Consider the following 23,056-nt stretch of genomic DNA (forward strand, 5'->3'; position numbering starts at 1 on the left):
TCCTCTTTGTCTCTAGTCCACGACACACAGAGGGCTGGAGCCACGACAGGGTAGTACTAGCGACCTTGCTCAACTGCTGACACATTCATTTTCAATTCAGTCCTGGCCAGAAGACGCATTGGAAGCAGTGGCGTCACGGTTCCTGGAAGAAATCGAGATGTCGGAGGAGATCCGAGAGGGCTGTATCGAGATGTGCAAGAGCTTCCATACGTCCACCATCAACCTATCCACGTCGTTCCATAATGAGCTGCAGAGATACAACTACGTGACGCCCACCTCCTACCTGGAACTCATCTCCACCTTCAAACTCTTGCTAGAAAAGAAGAGAAAGTAAGGATGAAAAATTCTGGCTTTAAGTACGCTATGAACGTTGAAACATGTCTGTATGAAACCCACATAAGCAATGATGGCATCACACACTTTCCTTATAGATAGACTGTTGTCGAAACGTTGAGATTCAGTCCTTAGAGTCTGAGGGTAGGAAGCAGGTCTCATTCTTAGGTTTAATTACGTTGCCTGGGACACCGTAAATCTATCATTTCGTTTACCGCAGGAGTGAAGGCGGGGCTAGGGAGGTGGCCGTATGAAGATCTGGATTTCAATCCTCAGAACCCAAGGGGAGAAACAGAAACTGGGCGTGCTGGCACCCGTTTGTAAGGCTCAGTGCTGGAGGATGGAGACAGGCCAGTCTCCGAGGCCAGCTCCCCAAGGTGGATGGCTCTTGAGGAATGGCAGCCCAGCCTGACCCCTGGCTGCAAAGCCGCGATGCACAGGTGCACCCTCGAGGCCATGTGAATGCCCCCCACACGTGGAAGAATGCAGGTGTGCCCTATAGGGCAGGGGTCAATCCCGAGGATTCCTTGATGATAGTGTTGAGTGAAGAAAGACGCTTAAAAGAAACCCCACACTAGCTCAGAACTGAGAATAATGGAGGGTTATGTATTTAGGGGTAGACACACAAATCAGAATCCTCTGCTGGAACAGAGAACAGCAACCGAATCTCGCAGCCGGAAAAGAAGCTGAATGTGCGCTTTACTTTGGCATATATAGTATAAGACGCCATGCCCAAGAGGGTGGGTAACTGAGAGGCTACTGGTGGTGGGAATTCCTACAGCACTTGTTGGAGTCTATGCAACCACAATCCCGGAGACAGGGTTTATTTATATAGACAGCTTTTCCTCTCTACTAACCTTCTATTTGAAAATGTCAATATTGCATGCAAGAGGCATATGCCATAGCCAGTCTCAAACTAAGTTTTCAGACATATGTAAGTTTTCAGAGACAGCATAAATTTCCTTTGCTTATAAAAATACTTGAAATGCACATTCTGAAATCTAAAATTTATTAACAACAAGGTTGAAAGTTAAAAAAGTTTCTAAAATTTTAGTGACCTATATCCTCCCTCCAGTGGGTGTCGACAGGAGTTCTCGGAAAAGCTGGTCCTAGACTTTGTTTGCTTCTGAGATGAGTACTGGGCTTGCACATTCGAAAATGTAAAACCTATTAACATTCACCTCGGAAATTGAGAAAATTGTGGTGATACCCCTGAAGGAAGTCTTTAGTCTCAAATGCTCTCTGAAGTGAATTTTGTGTCGTATTTATTATTTTTGTGGTGGGAACACAAGCAAGACTTCACTGAGAGGCAAAGTAGCATCCCCTGCAGCAGGGGGCCTGGTCATGGCTGACTTTGCATTTTCACCCTTGATGTATTTTTATCCTGGATTTAACAAATCAAGTTTAGTTACGTAAATGAATCTGGTGAATCTAACATCCATATTATGAGCCAAAAATTATACATTATAAAGTTCTGGAGATTTTTTTAAAACCTAAAACAGAGATCATAGTCTACAGCTCAATTATATTATATTTATAGTAGATTTCAGGACTATTAACCTAATAGAGCAAATTCTTTTACATATTAAAAAATACTTAAAGCAGATTCCTTAACATGAAATATTAGTATGTCTTTCCATAATTAAACAAGTCTCCCAGTGGCTCGTTCAAGAGCACAAGCATTTTGAAGTGTTGTTTCTCATATTGACAAGATGGTACCCAGATAACTGCAGGACGTTCCTCATCCCCCACTTAGAGTGTCTGTTGCTACATTGTCCCAGGTCGTCCAGGTCCCTGTGGTCCACACCGTACAGTCTTAACCATTAGTAAAGTTTCCATCTGTAGAATGACAGCTACAGTTCCCACCCAAAGCTGCTACATGACTTGACAGGACTTCGCTTATTTGGCTCTCAAGATTCTTTACCTAATACTGGGAACTTGCTTGTTCTTTTCCATTTACCTATGCTGGAGGACCATAAGTTCTCAGATAGGAGCCATAAACAAGGCTCTTATTTGTAGACTCACAGGGCTAAGGTTGTCCCAACTGAAAACAAGGCTAACCTAGCAATACATAACCTTACAGGAAGGTTAAAAAGCTGTGGCGGAGGGCATTCCAGATAATCCTGTTGCTCTTTCACTTTTTTGTCTTTTACATTTTCCCATGCCCCCTCCTCTCAAGTTGATAGCCTTTTAAAATTATTTTTACACACACACACACACACACAATCAAATATATCCATACAACCTGGTGAGTCCATTTTTGCTCTTTGTGTGTGATTTCCGGTCTGACCACTTGGTATTAGACAGCCAGTGCGGGAGCTCGTGTCTGGGAGAGGCCGATTCTCCCTCTCTCAGCAGCCCCCAGTTGCCTGTACTTCTCTGTGTTGGGCGGGAGCCTGTGAGATTTTCTCCTTCCGCGTTAGCATGGATATGGGTTCTGTTGTTGTTCGGGTCTTGGTTTATGGAGTCACGCTGAAGGCTTCTGGGCATCCGGGCTCTCTGTGTTGCCTTCTCTCTGCTGTTCCCGGAATTCTTACCTTGCGTTTGTGCTTCTTGAGCAGATTAAACTCCAGGTCTCTGGATATCCAGTTAGAACCTAGAAACAAGACATCATGGCGCCTGCCAAAAAGTCGGCACTTAAAGCTGGCAGAGTCTTCTGTGAGAGTATTGTTACTGCCCCGCGCTGACAGGCGCAAACCTTCCTAGGGCTTGCTCCCAGGCGCTACACAGCACAGAACCGCAGGAAATCTGGCTTCTCTGCCCCACACTTTTGTCAACTGTTTTACTTTCACAGAAGGAATTCAACCCATAATAAAAACGTGACTTTCTGAGTTTATCCTCTTCTCTGTGACAGCCTTTCCCATGGTTGTTTTTGTTTTTCCCTTTTTGGGTTACTTTATCTCTCTCAAGCTCTCTTCCTACTCTAGCTATTTTCTTGAGAATTTTTGAAATATGTCATATTTTAAGATGAATTGTTGCAGATAAGGAGATTTTTCTCAGTAGAGAACATATATGGACACGGGTAAGTATTTTAAAGAATATTAAAATAGTAAATTCTAAAGGACTTAAATTATTCATTTATTATATCCTTTAAAAACCACTTTGCAGAAAAATGTTACGTTTTAATATCAGTCTCAATTGTCCCTTTTATCTTAATAAAAAAATTACTATTTCAAGATGTAATACATCTTTAAATTCAAATACATTTTAAACACAGGTCTCGCTGTATACCCTAGGCTAATACAGCCCTGACTGGATAGCTTCAACTTTCCGACTACTGGGAAGATATAACCTATTTTAAGTACATTTTCATCTCTGGCAGTATTCAAAATGATGTATGGGGGGCATTGAAGTCTTTTTGAAGTAAGTGATTATTAAAAAAAAAAAAAACAGCCTATAGAATTGTTGAAAGTAATTCACCAAGGTGACAAGGTGACTGGCCAGTGTGACAGGGGGAATGTCCAATTTGTGGCAGGAGGCCCCTTTGCCTTGTTACCAGTGAACTCATTTATTCTCTGTAGGTTTTGTCATATGCCTGGAGGCGCTAAAACACCGAGAGAATTAAGATACAGTGTTTCGTCATAATTGTGCATAAACCAGCATTGATGGGTTCATGGTTTCTTCACAACCAGCTGACGCCTGTGAAAGATGTTTAGACTCCCGACGCGGTAAGCAGGTCCCCGAGTCTCACCTCCTCTCGCCCCTTTGCTTCCAGTGAGGTGATGAAGATGAAGAAGCGATACGAAGTGGGCCTGGATAAACTGGACTCAGCCGCCTCGCAGGTGGCCACCATGCAGTGCGAGCTGGAGGCCCTGCACCCTCAGCTGAAGGTGGCCAGCCGAGAGGTGGACGACATGATGGTCATCATCGAGAGGGAGTCCATGGAGGTCGCCAAGACCGAGAAGATCGTGAAAGCCGACGAAATAGTCGCCAACGACCAAGCCATGGCCGCCAAAGCCATCAAGGACGAGTGTGACGCCGACCTGGCCGGGGCCCTGCCCATCCTGGAGTCGGCGCTGGCCGCCCTCGACACCCTGACTGCGCAGGTGAGAGCCGTGCGGATGGCAAGGATTTGCCCCCGGGGACCACGGTTGGGTTCCCCTCTACTTACCATCCAGTTTAAGGAAGCCTTTTAAATTGGCAAGGGGATTTCCTAGTTCTCTGAATGAGAACTGCATTCTCATGACGAAGGCACTTTTGAAGGGGAACGAAGCTGCCAGCGTCACCACTACTACACCGCCACTGCTTTGTTTTAGAAATTTATTATTACTGTTTTTATTTTTTATTTTTTTATTTCTGCTTTTAAAAATTTATTTATTTTTGTTAGTTCTTTAAGAATTCCATACACTGCATTCGATCACATCCACCCCTCTCTCAACCCTTCCCAGTCTCGTCCCTGATCCCCATCATGGCAGCTCTTTCCAGAGCTTTCCACCACTCTGCACTATAATTTCCTCCCAATGAGCCTGCGTCAGAATCCTTGCCATGGTTCTGCCATTGCCGCCGTTTCTACCCAACACAGCAAACAGGTTTAGTTTGAAAGTCTGAGTTTATTGCTGTGACTATAATGAAGACACGCGTGCACATTTATTTCTACGGATGGAAATGCTGCTTTTCCAGGATATCACCGTGGTGAAGTCCATGAAGAGCCCCCCTGCGGGCGTCAAGCTTGTCATGGAGGCCATCTGCATATTGAAGGGCATCAAAGCCGATAAAATCCCCGACCCAACAGGCTCGGGGAAGAAAATTGAGGATTTCTGGGGCCCCGCTAAGAGACTTCTTGGTGACATAAGGTTCCTGCAGTCGCTTCATGAATACGACAAGGACAATATCCCTCCGGCGTATATGAATATCATAAGGAAAAGTTACATTCCCAACCCGGACTTTGTTCCAGAGAAGATTCGGAACGCTTCAACAGCTGCTGAGGGGCTGTGCAAGTGGGTCATAGCGATGGATTCCTACGACAAGTAAGTGCTGGACTGAAACCTCACTGCTGTGTTGGGTTTGCTTGTCTGGTCGTGTGGACAGTAGAAAATCCCCTCTCCTCTCCTCTCCTCTCCTCTCCTCTCCTCTCCTCTCCTCTCCTCTCCTCTCCTCTCCTCTCCTCTCCTCTCCTCCTGTCTCCTCTCTTCTTGTTGCCTTGACCCCTTGACCTTCTCCAGTCACAGGGTCACTCAGAGGTAGCCCCTAATCTGCCATCTTACGCCTCTTACACCTCAAGTCATGATGATCATTTCTTATACTTTATATCTGATTTGATTCCGAGAGAAAATGTGGAATGTAGAAATCGGTGTACGTTTTGTGTAAAGAAGGGTTTTGAATCTTTGTAAAGAGCATTAGAACGGTCCCTATAATGTTCAGAGGAATCTAATTTTCCAACTTTATTGTTTCGTAGAGTGGCAAAAATTGTAGCTCCCAAAAAGATAAAACTGGCTGCGGCTGAAGGGGAGCTGAAAATCGCTATGGACGGTCTCAGAAAGAAGCAGGCTGCCCTGCATGAGGTCCAGGCCAAGCTGGCCAAGCTTCAGGACACGCTTGAGCTGAACAAGCAGAAGAAAGCTGACCTGGAAAACCAGGTGTGTGCTGGCCGTCGCAAATGGGCGAGGACCCTCACGTAGGGGCCCAGGACTCACCAGTCCTGTTTCATTCACGGATAGCCTAACTTCTAGTCATGGCCTGTGACCCGAACCTGGATGTCTGCACACTTTTCACAGTGACACACGGGGTTTCTCTGTGTAGCCCTGGCTATCCTGGAACTCACTCTGTAGACCAGGCTGGCCTTGAACTCAGAGATCCGCCTGCCTCTGCCTCGAGTGCTGGGGTTAAAGGTGCAGGCCACTTCCTTTTTCTCTAAATCTGCCCTGTAATCTGTACCTGAACACAGATAGGACGTGGTGTCAGTCTTTAAGACGTGACCTGTTACTGGGCAGATTACATTTTCTTTAAGTAAGGTAGTGTAAGAGAGAGTGTATAGTTGCTCACTGGAAACATTGCTCTGCTTGGCTGTGCCTTTGATATTTTCAGGGTTTTGTAACTTAAAATGTTGGAAAAATATAAAATGAACACATGCCTAAGTTTATAGTAAATGTCTGCTTGGGGAGGGAGGAGAAGTCATGGGAAAAAGGAAGTTGCCAGAATGTTTTCTTTAGGGTTTTCTGATGGCAACGTGATTGTGTTCTGTGATGGGATTCACTGGGAAACTGAGAGACTAGAGCTATGTTAGAGCAGGAAAGTGGAGTGAGAAAGGCTTAATTTGGGGAACATCAAAATTATGACCCACTGTGCTTTGTAAATAAGTGTGAACTACTAAAACTCTTAAGCTCTCAAAGCGGCCTTAAACCAACTCCGTGAGAGGAGGAGAAACACTTATAAAACCTTTCAAGCACAGTGCTCATGCTGGACCCCCGGCCCTTGTGCACGCTGTGCAAATGCGCTCCTAGCCTGCTTCTTCCTGAGGCCTCCCCCATTTTTGGTCAGATCGCTTTAAAGCATCTGTATTTGCAGGAGACTGTTTTTTTTTTTATTAATCTCAGTCTCCCGTGTTGAAGATCATTTCCGTAGAGTTAGCCTGTACTGTTATACACTAAATACTACGTAGAAATTCCCAGAATTTTTTTGAAGTTATTTACTTGTTTTAAAAACACGAGGCGTCATGGACTTTTCGTATCGCAGCGAGATGCATCACGCTTTTCTTTTTAAAAGTGCTTTTTCGGAACTTCAGGCTAGTCTGTAATTGAGAAAAGCTATCTCTTGAGTTTGGAACGCTGCCGAATTTTCAGCTTATTTTATTTGCCCACGTTGATAAAAGCTCCCCTTTTCTTTTTTGAGGTCGATCTGTGCAGCAAAAAGCTGGAGCGGGCCGAGCAGCTGATTGGAGGCCTGGGAGGCGAGAAAACTCGCTGGAGCAACTCGGCTCTGGAGCTCGGGCAGCTGTACATCAACCTGACAGGGGACATCCTCATCTCCTCGGGGGTTGTCGCCTACCTGGGGGCCTTTACATCCAACTACAGACAGGTGAGGGGTGCCCTTGTGCCTCTGCCTTGCTTCCCCCCCCCCCCTCTTCGCTACACAACCAACAGCTTCCGGTTGGTTTGTTTGTTGTTATTGCTATTGTGGGAAAACTTGGGGGTATTTTTTTTCAACTTTGTTTTGCTTTAGTTTTTGGTTAAGGCAAGAAAAGGCAGATTTAAATTATTTGTCCTTACCTAATTTAGATATCCTATAAGTTGCTTCATAGCCAAAACATGCTATATGAAACGTTGTTTTAAAATCTAAAGGCTCTAGTGGTGGAATTTTTGTTCCTAAGTGGAAAGGACTCATGTGTATGAGCGTGTGTCAGTGTGCACACCCATTCAAGGGGATGCGTGTCTCCCCACCTCCTCTGCATGGGCCCTAATAAGTCATTCTAAAACCGTGTCAGAGATTGAACATTATAGAGACAAGACCACCTTCACCGAGGGCCTTACTGATTGTTTCCCTGGTGAACTTGAGTATTGTGTCCACAGAGTCTCACTGAGGGCTTTCTCCTAAGCAGAACTGATTCTTCCTGCCTCTTACCGTGCCTTTGTTTGTTGAATTTTTAGAACATGCTATTTTAAAATCCTCACATGGAGCTTCTAGGAATAGCCTTTTCGCATCAGAGGGCTCTGTATTTCCTTTCTGAGGTCACAGAGGCACCGTGACCCTCAGCTCCTCAGCTCGGCCAGTCTGTCTGTGCCTTATTCGGATGGGCTCCCAGGGTGCTGCGTTGTTGGCTTCTATGCAGCTCAGCTGGCTGATGTTGAACTTAACTATGTGGATAGTGATGGATTGATTAGTTTACTTGCCAGTTTTAGTCATGGAAGTTTATAAAGCTTGGGACATTTTTCCAGAGCTATCAGCGAGAGGGTGGCAACAAGAACCGTGGCCACTTGACTCTACCCTACCTCAGCTTGGGCCAATGGAAAGATTAGCAGGCACTCACACCCATCTCTGTCAGTTCAAAGCATACTCCTGAGTGTCTTCCCTGACCCCCACTGAACACTTATCTGCGGCTTGGGCAACTAGAAATGCCACACCACACCACGACTGGCTCTCAGTCATTTTGCTCCATAAGAGCCTGAAATACATCTTTAAAAAATACCAGGAAATCCTCCGAAGAGGATGGGAACATGGGGCAGGAGGGCACACAGAGAACCTCGTATAAGGTAGTGTTGACAACATCTTAAAAAATAACAGTGGTGATTATAAATTACAGAGTAAATATGAAAAGATGAGAGGCCGGGGTGTCTTCCTGGTCTCCAGCTGTCTCCCTACAAAGGGCAGAAACGGTCACTGCCACTGGAAAAGCTCAAAGGGCGGGCGAAACGGTATCTCCCAACTGTAGTCTCCATTGGTTTCAGCCCCAGGTAAAGCCTGCGCTTCTGCACGTGTTGTCCGCTGAGCCCTGAGCTCAGTGATTTCCCTTTCTAGACTCTAGCTCACCTGGAGGGCAGGGGCCCACTGTTAGAGGTCCTCAAATTACCCAAGTTTCCCAGGGAAACGTCTTGTGAGGTACACAGGATTATCTAGATACATAATCCCCAGGAAGTACACGAAATCTAGCTAATCCTATTACCAACCCTTGCTCCAACTTGCTGCAGCCCTTCCCCTAAAAACACCTGTCATGCATTCATGGCTTCCCCTAAACTCTGCTTTTCATTCATGCATTTGGGTTGTATTCTAACTTCACACATAACATCCTATAATCATGAGACAGAGCCTGGCTTTAATGAAGTCATAAAAGCTGGCATCTGTGGTAGATGAATAACTTGAAATTGTGTACTACTGCTGGGATGCAATGGGGGAAAACAATGTCATCTGTGATTTCATTACTAACGGAGATCTGGGACATTCTAAATAACACTAACAACATAAGGTCATGAAGCTACCCCTGACCCTACTACCGTGACCTTTACGTGTAAAACTAGAGCGTTGACACAGCCCACTCAGTAAGAACCTGAGGGGGAGGGTTGTGCAAGCCACGCCCTTCCCAGCACCACCTGCATACACACAGGGCATTCCCATTCGCCCCAAACAGATGCCAGCTTCTCGTACATTCCCTTGTCCACTTTGCTTATGGACATCCTCCTGTTGTCTGCTCCTTTTCTCCTCTCAGTCGGGTCTCTTACTATTTCTGAAGCCTTTGGTCTGTATCCTGCACTGAGCACTCTCCTGGTTCCTGGGCAACATAACAGGATCATGCCTCTAAATAGGGCAAGAGTCACAGTGTGGCCCGACCCTTTGTAGAGTCCAATACCCTTTAGGTGATCCTTCCTACAGAGCACGTGGGAGCCAGAAATAGATGTTTTCTGTGTCCTCTACCCGTTCCACCGGTTTAGGTTCGTATTATAATACTATAGTGTTTTCTGTATATTTATAATCTAAATAAAATATGCACACTTCATGGAGAACATGATGGTTATTTTTAACTGTCAGCTTGACACAATCTACAGTCACAAAGAGAGTCTCCATCGGGTTGGTCCGTGAGCATGCCTGGGAGGGATTTTCTTAATTGGGTTAGTTGAGCTGAGTGGATCCACTGTGGATGTGGGCAGCACCATTTCTGCAGTAGGCTCTGGAGAAAGTGGGCTGAGCAGGAGAGGCATGCAGACTGTCAACCTCACTCAGCTCTCAACTGCGGGTATGATAGCTACTCTAGGTTCCTGCCACCTCGAATTTAATTGAGAACAAAATTACCCATTTTCCCCCATGCTGATCTTTCTTGTTATTTTATCTTAACAGCAGAAATGAAGCTAACCCAGAGAATGTCGGCTACTTTGTAAATCTAAACTTTAGAATAGTGCACAGTAATTGTTCTTTCCAGTACAAAACACCAACTTTGTCACATGGTCCATCTAGGCTTTGGGTCACCATTGATTACATTTAATTTTCATTTGAGCACTTTATTTATTTATTTATTTTGTCAAGACAGGGTTTCTCTGTAGCTTTGGAGCCTGTCCTGGAGCTAGCTCCTGTAGACCAGGCTGGTCTCTAATTCACAGAGATCCTCCTGCCTCTGCCTCCCGAGTACTGGGATTAAAGGCGTGCGCCACCACCACCCAGCCCTTGAGTACTTTCTTAATTATAATTTTGAGAAAGGTTTGATACCTGTCTTAGTTAGGGTTTCTATTGCTGTGAAGAGATACCATGATCATGGCAACTCTTATCAAGGAAAACATTTAATTGGAGCTGGTTCACAGCTCATAGGTCTGGTCTATTATCATCATGGTGAGAAGCATGGAGGCAGACATGATACTGGAGAAGGAGTTGAGAGTTCTACATCTTGATCCACAGGCAACAGGAAGTGAACTGTGTCCCACACTGGGTGTAATTTGAGCATATGAGACCTCAGAGCCCACCCCCACAGTGACAAACTTCCTTCCACAACGGCAAACCTACTCCAAAGAGGCCACACATCCCCATAGGCCAAGCATTGGAACACATGAGTCTATGGGAGCCACACCTATTCAGATCATCACAATACACAAACCATTTCTGTGCATCAGAAACAACAGTAGTTGTTTTCTCAGTAAAGAAAGAGTTATTGAGGAGTTTAGATAGGATTGCTTTGGCAACTGTCCACCAACTCAAGTCTATCTTTTTCTGTGAATACTTTTAAGAACCAAACCAAGGAGTGGTCAGAATCGTGCAAAGGAAGAGACATCCCCTGCTCTGATGACTATTCTCTTATGGGTACTCTGGGAGAAGCTGTGACCATTCGAGCTTGGAATATTGCTGGATTACCCTCTGACTCGTTTTCCATCGATAATGGGATCATTATAATGTAAGAAAACAGTCTTTTTTTCTCACAAATGGTCTTTAATATCTAATTAGTAGATATATTTATTTGTAAACCTTTTTAGCAATTTTATCTAGCAAATGTTCACAGTATTGAAATGTTTGCTAATTAACTGTATGAAATATGAACAATCTTTCTGTTAATATTATAATAAAAGAGCAGAGTTTTTATTCCCATAAAACACAAGTCCTCTTATAAAAAGTTAATAGATACACAGTGGCGGGTATTTGATGCTAATCGTCTTCATTGTTCCAAAATCTGTCCTCGTCCCTGTTGTGGGGAAGGTTTGACTCATGGCTCATTCCGTGGGCTGATCAGAGCTTTCAGATAGTAACCGCCCTTCACAGAATCTCCTGGTGGTGAAAAGACATGGATGGAGAAGGGGCCAGGGGACGCTCGGTGTCCAGGCACACTCTCTTCTCCAGGCCACACGAGTCAACCTGTCCCACTGTGAGAACAGATACCGCTATTATTTCCAAGTTGACAGCCTTGTCTTCTGACCTGGCCAAGCATTTGGAGTGTAGGAGTGTGAGGAGCAGCATTGGTTTTTCTTAGCATCAGTAGGAGGCAGCTCGGCTCTGCCATCAGTAGGAAGCACTCAGGACCCTTTGATTCCATTCATCTGTTTACTGCAGAAACAACCAAACAGACAGAAATGAGAGTAGTTCAAGGAAAAATGGTGGGAGCCTTGCCATAAAATCTCAGAACGGAAATAACGGATAGGTACGATGGGTGGGTGCCCTCCATTGTCTGCGGTGTGGTACTTGTGGAAACGACCACCTGAAGTAAAGTTCCGCTGTCCCTTCATCCCCGCTCATTGCTCATTGGGTTATCCCGACACGGATGCCTAGTGGCTATTGTTCCCGCTCAGAAAACACGCCTCTCCTCCAGCACACGCGTTTCTAGTTGATTGCCTCCGGAAGAACCATGCTTTTATTTCAATCACGCTTTTGTTATTTATAAAAGTCTTTATTACCTTTAATTTTTAATCCATGGCCCTTTGTTCTTCCTACCAAAAGATGCCTGTATCTGTTATATCCATTAGAGGCCGAATCACGTCCCATTCCTAACCTGCCATCCCACTTGGATCTTGTCATATTTCAATTCATGTTTCATACTCAACTGTCGGTTAATATTTCTTACTTTTAAGATTTTTCAATGTCAATGATTTTCCAGGTAGCAGACACCTGTGTAATCTCTCTCGCCACCCCTCACTACCCCCCTCTCTCCTGGGCAGCAGAGGTTTATCAGTGCCCCATGCCCCTACATTGTTATTATTCATTTATAGAAAAATCAAAGTGTTTGTAAATCTTATGGTACACCTTCCCTGGGAAGGAGACGGTATTGTTCATTATCTATTCCTTTGTCAATGTGTTTGGCCATCGTCCACCGAGAGCTTTCGGGACAGATGTTGAAGGCATCATTTTAAAACATTGGACACACATCTTGGTTACTTGCATAATGCCGCCTTCTGATCCCCAAAGATGCTGGCTTGGTGGTGGTGATCCCTAATGCTGGGCACTTACTGATAACCCAATCCCATGCTGAGTGCTTAATACAGATTACTTTAGCTGAGTACCGCATTGATCCTTTAGGACAGCTCGAAGAACCCATAAAATCTAGACAAGTTAGATATAATTAACTTTGGGGGCTATTAACACTTAAAAGTCCTTGACTTTCAAAAGTCAATGATGGTGTGACTATAATTGGATTGTATCTGGACATTTCTTGAATAAAAGTGAATATTATTTAACTGCTTGGTAAGTATACCAAACCCATAGGTAACCTAATTGTTTTGAGAAGCAGACTTTGGTTTTTCTGTAGGAGAGAGGCATATTTATTTCAGTAGCTATAATCACTCTTTCTCGTTCATATTTACGTGTGTGTGTGTGTGTGTGTGGAGATGAAAACAGCAGAACCCCCTGAAACACACCACTGTTAGCTGACCTTGTGACAAGGTGCTAAAGGGGAAGATGACCAGGGGATGAGAAGGTGGAGAGGAGAGGAAAGTTTGGGATCGGGAGAGCTTGCACAAGCTGCTCATTCAAGCCCATTTGTGAGGAAACACAGCATCTTATTGGGGCAATGTCAGCAAGAAACACCATAGAGCCATGTGAAGTCAGCAGTGAGCTGATAGAGCAGGTTGCCCGAAGGCAACACCAGGTACCCAGTGCAGCACAGACCTGGCACACAGGGACCCCTGGGGGTTGGGAAGAGCTGGGATTCCCCCAAGGCCCTGGCCCCAGGCCATTACTGGCTCTGCCAAGTTAAGTTCTTTTTCGACAAGGAACTAAGGAAGTTCCTGCCTGAGGCCCTAGACCAGCCTTGCCCTCAGCTGTTAAATATTCAAATCCTGGTCCTTCTGGGCCTGCTGCTGGGGAGGTGAATTATCATGAAAAGAAATCTGCAGTTTTCAAAAACCCTGAAGAGCTTTAAATAAGAATTCCCTTTTCACAAACTGTCCACATTGGAAGCAGTAACTGCTAGCAGATGCCGGTTCCATTTGCAAACAATGGATTTTAAAGATTTATAAATTCAAAAATGTTTGAGGGCTGAATGGGCTGGCTCAGCAGGTACCGGCAAGCTGTTGAGGTTGACAACCCAAGGACCCGCAAGGCTGAATGAGAAAACCAACTCGACAGGCTGTCCCTTGACCTCCATCAACACATACACATGTACAAATGAATAAATAAACATCTACTTATTCTTTTTCCCATCAGTTTCAGCTCTGTATCTTGGTTGAAAATGTACTGTCCCTATGCATGTGGGTCTGTTGCTGGATTCTCTAGGCCGGCTGTGATCCAGAGAACTGGACCATCTTGATTCTGGAAACTTTGGGTAGTCTTGAGTCAGGTGACGCCTTACATTTTTTGTTGTTGTTGTTGTTCTCTTTTAAGCAATCATTTTGACTGCCTGTTAACTCAATATAAATTTTAGAGTAAAATGTAAATCTCTAAAAAAATATCCTTTTGAAATTGTATTGGGACGACATTGATATTCCCGATAACACTGACAGGCTGAGTGAGTAGTCTTCTAACTGATGAATGCACTAATCTCTCCACCTGCTTTAGGTCTTCAAGTATTTTGCTGGTTTTTTTTTTTAAATGTATGCATAGTATTTAATTTTTGTTTGCTCTTGTAAATGGTATTGATTTTTTTTGTTTGGCTGTTAGCTGCTCGTATTAGAGAAAAGCTTATTTGCATACTGACTTTGTACCCTGCAACTTCAGGAACGCATCTGGTCTCTTATGTTGGCCTGTTGGGGCATTGTCTATTGGCAATCATGCTGCCTGCCTGTAGTGACACTCTAATCCCTTCGCCTTTTCCTCCTTGGCGTATGGCACCGTCAATGGCTCTCACCGAGCTGCTGCAAAGGGCTGATTAAGTCGAACGCTGTTGGCCACGCAGGCTAAGGGGATGCAGGCACACTGAGCATGGCCAGGTCAATCCAGCGGCAGGCAGCGTTACTGCTGCTGCGGTATTGATGTCACTGGATGAAAGACAATCTCTCCTAGTCTGTGTGTTGTGTCTCCTAGTTGTGTGTTGACTTGACACAAGCCAGAGTCATCAGAGAGGAAGGAACCTCAGCTGAGAAACGCCCTCCACGAGATCTGGTTGTGAGCATTTTCTTGACTAGCTAAACCCGTCAGTCTGCCTTATCCAATGGGGCACCCGTTGCACACACAAGCCCCTCCCCGATGGCAATGATGATTAGGTTTCAGTATTTATACACAATTTAGGACACAATGACACTTCCTCATTATCTCTTCATTTCTAATATTCCGAGTTTCCTCTATCACTTCCTGTCAAGGGAAAGTCCTTTGGCGTTTGCCTAGAACACGGCTGGTGAGGAGCAAAAGTGAGCTCTGTATTTTGCCTTTAGTCCTCAAGGATGGCTTTGCCGCATGGAGACTGCCGAGTTGGAAATCGAGTTCTGTTTGGTTGTTTGGTGCTGGTGGCAGAGACAGAACCTGGGGCCTGGGGTTCTCTAAAGCGCCCGCCACTTGTCTCCTGCCTCAGACCTTCTGTGGTTATTCCATCACTTTTATTTGGGGGGCAGGGTCTCCCTGAGTTAGCCAGGCTAGTCTCGATCTTACTCAGTGGACCAGGTAGACCCTGATCTTGTCATCCCGACTTTGCCTCTGAATGGTTGTGATTATGGGGCTGTGTCACCAGGTCTGGCGGCCAAGTTCTTTCCTCTTGGCACATTACAGGTAGCCCACTGTGTTGCGGTTTCTAATAATTGGCATACATAATATTCTTGGAAATCTTTTCCTAGTCCAGTTTGTCCTGTCCGTTGCTCAGCTTTGCCCGTTTTGTGCTCAGCGGTCTGGAGATGCACAGAGCACCCCCCACCCTTTACTATTGAACCCAGAGTAGAATTTGTGTTTCAGACATCGTCTTTCAATTCTAAAATTTCTCTTTCATTCGTTTTTTCTTTTTCACTTCAGTGATGAAATGTCTCTTCTCCACTCGCTATACTAGACTTTCCCGCCTCCCAAAGGGTAATTAATTCTATTAACTGCTCTGAAGTTGTTTTTATTTCCGCTTGTTTCGGGGCCTTTCGTTTCCTTGAGAAGCAAACACATCCTGGTTCTTTGTATAATTAGTAACTTTTTCTAGAACTTTTGAATGTGAGCTCTTGTGTCCTGGTGACATCTTCTGGGCACGACTGAGTTTGGTTTTAATAATCAGAGAGTCAGTTAATAACTGTCTTCTAATTAAATCTGTATCATTAAATCTCTATCAATAACTGTCTTCTAGTCCTGATGCTTCCCCACGTCTGCCCAGACAGGAAAGGGAAAGGCTTTGACATGCTGTGTGGGGCTTCCTCGAGACACACTATCCAGAGGCTGGTCTGGGGCTTAGATTTATGTCCTAGTTCTAAGCCTTTGTTAGAACAAGTAAGCAGCAAACAGAACACAGCATCCGCACCTGCCACTTTACCGTCCCTCCCTGCCCCACTCCACCCCGCTCTTCTCCTACCCCGCTCCACCCCTCTCCACCTTGCTCGCCCCCCCCCACTTCACCCCTTCCCGCCCCATCCCCCACTCCATCCTGTCCCCACCCCCCACCAGCAGGGATGAGCTCTCCTGTGGTGTGAACTTGACCTTCAGAAAAACTCTTTTCTGTGCACAGGAAGCCCAGTCACAAGGCGGGTGTACAATGAGCTACATGGACATCATTAAATAGGCAAGTGTTTGGAACAAGGATGGGCCCGTGGTTGTGGTAACACTGCGGTGCTCATAACTGTCATGCAACTTGGTGGGGGGAAGCTATACTGTTCTTTTTTTTTTTTTTCCTTAGGTCATTACATCTTTTGTTTGTTTTCAAGACGGGCTTTCTCTGTGTATCTCTGGTTGTCCTGGAACTAGCTCTGTAGACCATGCTGGCCTCGGACTCTGCCTCCCTGAATGCTGGGATTAAAGGCGTGCGCCATCAGCGCCCAGCAAGATCATTCTTTCTTTACTGAAGAGAGATAGAGCTAGAGAACCTGACTGTAAATGGATCAAGTTCTTTTTCTTTCTCTTATCCAGATATCAGCACATAGAAACACACAGATGCTAAGGAGGCCACAGGATTAATTTAACGTCAGCACCTAGTGGGGAAGTGGAGTTTCGCTGTAGCATATTTTGCAAGAGCAGCAAATACTATGATTTTAACTTATTTGAGTTATGAATCATAAGCACATGATTTAAGGCTTAGAGACTGCAGTATCTCCAAAGAAGTGAAAGGATTTGTGTGTTAGCTTTGTGAAACGGCCTCTGTAGTTTTTCTGACAGTGCGCCTACTTCAAGGAGAGAAAGGAAGATATTACTAACAAGGATCAGCTTGCGGTCATGTGGAACCGGCTGTGCAGAAACTTGTTATGGCCTGAACCAGATTCTCTCCCTTGGCTCCTCCAGGAATGCGAGAAGGTGGCCTCTGATGATCGACCCTCAAGGCCAGGCCAATAAGTGGATCAAGAACTTGGAGAAGAGCAACAGCCTTCAGCTGATTAAGCTCAACGACCCCGACTACGTCAGGACCCTGGAGAACTGCATCCAGTTCGGCACGCCCGGTACGTGGCTGAGTGGCAAGCGCATGTGTGGAAATGCTGGACAGGGCACAGTCAGCACGCAAACGTCTGTCAGGCTTGCTGTTGAATGATGACTTTGCTGGCCTCATCATTTATTGATAATCAAATGAGAACGTGAGGACCAGCCGCAGACAGTTAACCCCTGGAAGACGAGGCGGTTTCCTTTGTTACGAAGTACATTTGTGGCGCGCCTCTAATTTAGATGTTTCCGTTGTTGTCCGCCATTTGCTTTTCTTCAGCTTTCATTATTAATATTTGGCAGCTAAAAAGCCCATTTAATATTAGTAATTCCAATCCTATTTTAATGCAACAGTAGCTCCCCTTTTTCTGTTCCTTCTTGAATTATGCTACAAAAGTGGCGGGGAAAGCGACCGGGTTTTGCACACCTTGCAAGTATCTGATCTTCACAATGGAGAGATTAGGGAGATCATGGGATTGCTTTTAATCAAGGTCTGTGCAGGCGTCATACTTGGCAACACGAAGCCCGTCCTGCTTCACATCAGTGTAACTTACCAAATTTAGCCAAATAAGACAAGCACTTCTGAAGCTATAGCATATACAACTCGAGGAGAAGTTAGCTCATCGGGTCCCTCTTGCTGTGAGAGCTGTATAGCTGTAAGAGTCATAATAAGTATGCTAGCCATCCGATAACACCCATGTTTCCATGTTAACAAACCGCTTGCTTTCAAACTTTAATTATGATTTTAGGATTTTAGTATAAGCATAGAAGAAAGAAATCTAAATCTATTTATAAGGCTTTGTATCTATGGAATAGAGCACAGACACGCTCACCCACACGGTCTTTCATCCAGTTGCTATCCTTGCATTTTAAAATATTTTAAATTGACACATAAAATTGTACACATTTATGATATGCCGTGTACTGTTTATATACACACATTCTGTCAAATCATGGAAAACATACTTAGACCCTCAAGCATTTATCATTTCCATATGGGAAAAAATTCAAATTCCTTTCTCACTCTTTAGAATAAAGTGTACAGTACTTTATCTATAGTTACCCTACTATGAAATAGAGTAACTTGTATCTGTGGTGTTGTATGTGACGTAGGAGCTACACAAAAAGAGACCGTGATCTCTACTCTCAAATAAATTGCTTGTGTGATGTCAGAACCATCCATGTATTGCTGTAGTAAAAACGGAAGGCGAGCATCTCCCCTGTAAGGACCAGTGACCGTGGTGGGTAGGGCCCATGGCTCTGGATTCAGAGCGTCTTCCTCTGCCATTCAGTGTTTGGTTCATTACCTCAGTTTCTCCACCTGCACACCAGCTATGGAGCGTGAGGGAGACATCACTGACTTACTGTGTATTGTAGAGTTAGTCTCTGGTGACGGTGACCGCTCGGTCCCTAGGCTTTCGTTGGCCGTGTAGCTCTTGTCAGTGTGCTGAGCGTCACACCCGGGGCTTTGAAAGACTCGGCCCACGCTGTGCTGTGCTGGCTTTGAGCATGTGACCAGTGGCTTATTTGTAAAGTCTTAAAAGGTAAGGAGGAAGCCACAGGTGACGCCTCTGTGAATTCAGGAAGATCAGGGAGGATTTCTAGAAGGGATCATCACCTTAAATTCTTTAAGCAATGTAAATGGCTTAACATGAATGTTGAAATGTTTGGTATGATAAAGACAAGTGATGGGGTTTCTACCGTCTGGTTGGCGTTCTTGACACTTCTCTGATCTCAGCCATCTATTCTGATGTTTAATTCCGTTAATTACAGAGCAGAACAGGTAATGGAGGTGAACTCTCCTGATTTAAAAATTCTGCAAACCAATCATGGGAGAGAAAGCTACTTTTGGTGTCTTGAGCAACACTACATCCATGAGCTGCAATAGGAGAGAACAGAGACCCTAAGGTCACGGGCGTGGGGGTGGGAGGTGAGCAGATTGCACAAACACTTAGAGATGTTTTTTGTACACAGGGCACTGGGGTTTAGATGTGTTTCCTACTCCTAGTTTCAGCCACAAAAACCCATCCAGTTTTTTAAGAAGTCAGACATGCACTAGAGAAAAAAACACACCTTCTAATATTAAACATCAGAAAGAAGTGAAAAGTTTCGGTTCTCCTAGAAAGGTGGTAAGCTCTGTCTATTTATACTTAACCATCAAGTCAAAGTTTGAAAACCTAAGTGGTTAAAGCTCTTTCCATTTGAGCAGTTATCTATAGATACTGGCCTATTCAGGGACGGTGGCTTCGGATCCCTTGTTCTTCACAGTCAGCCTGGGTGGAGAAACAAAGGGCTTTGCCAACCTCATCCACCTACCTCCACTTCAACAAGAGCCACATGCCTCTCATCTTCTTCTTTTTATAACTGAGTTTTTTTTAATCTTCTTTGGAGGAAAATAAAAAAGATTCTGCTATTTAAAAAGTTTTACAGCCAGTGCTCTTGGAAGTCAAGGTGCAACTGCACCTATATTTACTGTCTCAACCAGTAAACTATATATAGTGTGTTAACCATATAAACATTGCTGATAAAGTATACATAGTATGTTAACCATTGCCAAGAATGAACTCCATCGACATAGACAATCTGTTGAAACTGCATCATATCTGGGCCTCCCTGATTTTCCTGTCTCAACTGCCAGCATTTCCTTGCCAGTCCCCTTTGGGTCAAGGCTTCCAAACGACTTTGTAGTTTTTTGCTTATTTATTCATCCCACTGATAGACATTTATTTTGCAATAGCCATGGACGAAGCATTGTGGCGGGTGGGGGGGGGCATTGTTAATCGGAATGGACGAGACAGACCTGGTCTCTGCTTGCATGCAGAGGCAGACAGAGGTGCTGGTGGAGAGAGAAGTGGAAGGATGAACACATGGGACAGGAAGCCCTTCAGATAATGTGGCACCATTTTCCTGTCTCCTGAATCCTCTTCTCTCCATCTAATAGATTCTTTCAAAGTTTATCTTTCCAGGGGCACTGTAAATACATTGCCGGCTGGGAAGTTTTCCCTGAGGCTACTGTGTTAGAAGCATGGCCCTCGGGCTGTCATGCTGTTGAGAACGTAACTCACCAATCCAAGGAAGAGTTCATAGATTAGTGAGCCACTCAGAGAAGGGGGACAGCGGTGGGAAGTAGGTGGAGTGTCTTTGAAGAGTGCATTTTTGTTTAGACCCCTTCTTGACCCTCTCTCTCTACTGTCTGATTGCCACGAGGCAAGCAACTTTCCAATGCCAAATTCTCCTGCCACGGTGTTTACCTTGCCACAGACCCACAGGGAAATGTGGACAAGGCATTGGTCACCCTCAAGGGATACTCTCGAATGATGTTCCTTTCCTCCTGGTGGGTCGAAGATGGATAGGTATTGAAATACATTGGCCAAAGAGATCGAAGCTGCAGGTGGGGAAGAGAAAACTGCCAGAGTCTAAAGAGAATGAGGATTCCTCATAACTCAGGCACGCTGTCCCTCCGTCCATCTGTCCAGGGACTGTTTGAGTTTCCCTTGACATGAGTTTGGGTCCTCTGTTGTTGACATTGTTATTATGAGCGGAACGTAGTCGTTGATAACATTTGCTATTTACAGTCAACGAAGCTGCTGAAACACCTGCCCTGAGTGTCAGGTTTAATTGGACTTTGTACCTCTCAGTAAAAACAGCTGCGGTGCCAAGGACGGGCGTAACTGGCTTTTCCCAGCCGCCTCTCCTTGTCTACATCGCTACGTTGTGATGCAGACAGTCCCTGCTTTTCTCAAGTTGTGGGGAGCTACAGTGACAGCCTGCTGTGCAGCCCCTGTTCCTACTGTAACACTGTGTACCCAGGTCCGTCAGCCACCCAGAAAGGGCCCCCTGCAGCCCTGACGTCTCACTGCTTTCCAGAAAAGTAGTTTGCAGTGTGTCTTAAAGTGTCCCCAAAAGATCGGCTGGGAACTGGGCTTCTAGAACCACCAGCATGAGCAGAATCAGGAACAGGGTTTTAGTCAAAACAGCATTCACTGCGTCAGTGATGGTGGAAAAGTCTAATCTCGACCATGGAAAATTAGCACAGTCATTCATCATGATATATTCATGTTATTTAATAATAAAAATAAATAATGTGAGCAGAAAGAGAAAATAAGGCCATAGAAGTTACCTGCTGCATCTCTGCTGGCCAAGATCCAAGCCATGGAGGGGACTGGTGGGGAGGTAATTTCAGAAATTCGCTCAGCCAGGCCCATCCAAGAAGGAAGAATATGCCTGCAAGCTCAGTGCAAGTGTCTGTCAGTCTGTCCATCCTGAGGCTTCTCTTTCCAGCCCGGATTACCCTCGTCCCTTCAAGGGACACTGACAAGGCTCCTGGATTCGAGACAGGCTGTCCCAGCAGCTTAAGTGGCATCATATAAGCCTTTAACTTAGCTAGTGCATTTAACACTGTCAGGGACCTTTTCTCTCGGGATCCTTTCTAGAACAGCATCAGAAGAAAATATTCTGAAATGCTTCATTTTACTTAGGGTGCTCCTTATGTCTTAGAATAGAAAAATATCCAAATAGAACATCCAAAGCAGCACTGGTCGAAAAATGAAAGAATAGTAATAGGTTTGCTAGTTTTAATAATACAGGGCAGTTTCGTTATAATATCATCAAAATAATTAGGACAGAAATTGATATTTGTTTCATCTCAAGTATGTGTAGAAAAACTGATAGAAATTATTTTTCGGCTAATTATGTTATATGAAGTTTTGCATCAACTTCCATATGTCAACCTAAGCCATTTAACGGAGGAAAGATAAAGAAAATCAGATTAGAATTTGTTGCCCGATTTCTTTATAATGTCCCGTATTTTCCAGATGTTCTATAATATAGATGAGCTATTTTATAATAAAAGGCCGGTAGACTGAAATAGCTACAGAAATGCCTTTTCTCTGTCAGCGTGCCTAGGTACAGTGAGTCCCAGGCCAGGTGGGGCCCATCAGCCAGCCAGGCGTGTAGAAGGAGGTGGGAGGTGGGCGGCCACGTGGACCCTCTTGCTGGTCCTTCCCACTGGCAGGCAGTGTTTTTATGACTTCATTTCTCTGTATTCTTAGAAGATGAGGGTAACTTTCTAGGCCGCTAGGAGCAGCTGAACAGAACTTGAGACTTAAACGTTCACAGTAGGTACCTTAAGGATGACGGACTATTTTTCCGCCTCTAGTGTTGCTAGAAAATGTGGGCGAAGAATTGGACCCGATTCTGGAGCCGCTTCTGCTGAAGCAGACCTTCAAGCAGGGCGGGAGCACATGTATCCGGCTTGGGGACTCCACAATCGAGTACGCTCCTGACTTCCGCTTCTACATCACCACCAAGCTGAGAAACCCGCATTACCTCCCTGAGACGTCGGTGAAGGCCAGTACCCTAAGTTAGCGTTTCCACGCCCTACGTCTCCCGACCCCTGACCGTACTTTCCTCCCCAGCCGTAGGAGGACATTTGGAATTTGCCCTTCTGTCTGCTTCCGAAATTTTGGGAGTAATCTCCAGATGTTGCTTTGTGGGTGCCTGAGAGTACCAAAGCCTGGAGTCTTGAGCATACTATGATGGGACCATCGGAATCAGGCAGATTTTCACTGCCAAAAGCAGGTGTCCTTCTTTGTGCTAATTGTCGGAGCTGACGATTAGAAGCAGGACTCCATCCTTTGTTCAGGCTGAGGATGCTGCCGCTGTCTGACTTTACAGAATTATTGAGAGGAATTATTTTTGACCAGTGTTCTTTTTAAAATGCTGAACATTCTTGCAAAGGGTGAAATTGAACTGTTATTTAAGGACCACAATGACCGTGACATTGCTCTGAGGCTGGGCTCCTGGGGCCTAAGGTCACCGTGATATTGCTCTGAGGCTGGGCTCCTGGGGCCTAGGGTCACTGTGA

At 45.0% G+C, this 23,056-nt stretch overlaps 1 protein-coding gene across 1 annotated transcript in view; it reads left to right on the forward strand.

Annotated features, from left to right (window-relative positions):
• Positions 1-23,056, forward strand: part of Dnah7 (dynein axonemal heavy chain 7) — a 215,196-nt gene that overhangs the window by 139,813 nt on the left and 52,327 nt on the right. Inside the window, 8 exon segments of the mRNA XM_050159210.1 lie at positions 101-330; positions 4,049-4,379; positions 4,954-5,300; positions 5,729-5,909; positions 7,162-7,347; positions 10,974-11,137; positions 17,059-17,213; positions 22,349-22,539. Of these exon segments, the coding sequence (XP_050015167.1) occupies positions 101-330; positions 4,049-4,379; positions 4,954-5,300; positions 5,729-5,909; positions 7,162-7,347; positions 10,974-11,137; positions 17,059-17,213; positions 22,349-22,539 (1,785 nt within the window).

Source organism: Alexandromys fortis, unplaced genomic scaffold (assembly GCF_014885135.2).
Source record: "Alexandromys fortis isolate MF-2015 unplaced genomic scaffold, M_Fortis_MF-2015_v1.1 scaffold_65, whole genome shotgun sequence".
In the NCBI taxonomy this organism is placed as follows: domain Eukaryota; kingdom Metazoa; phylum Chordata; class Mammalia; order Rodentia; family Cricetidae; genus Alexandromys; species Alexandromys fortis.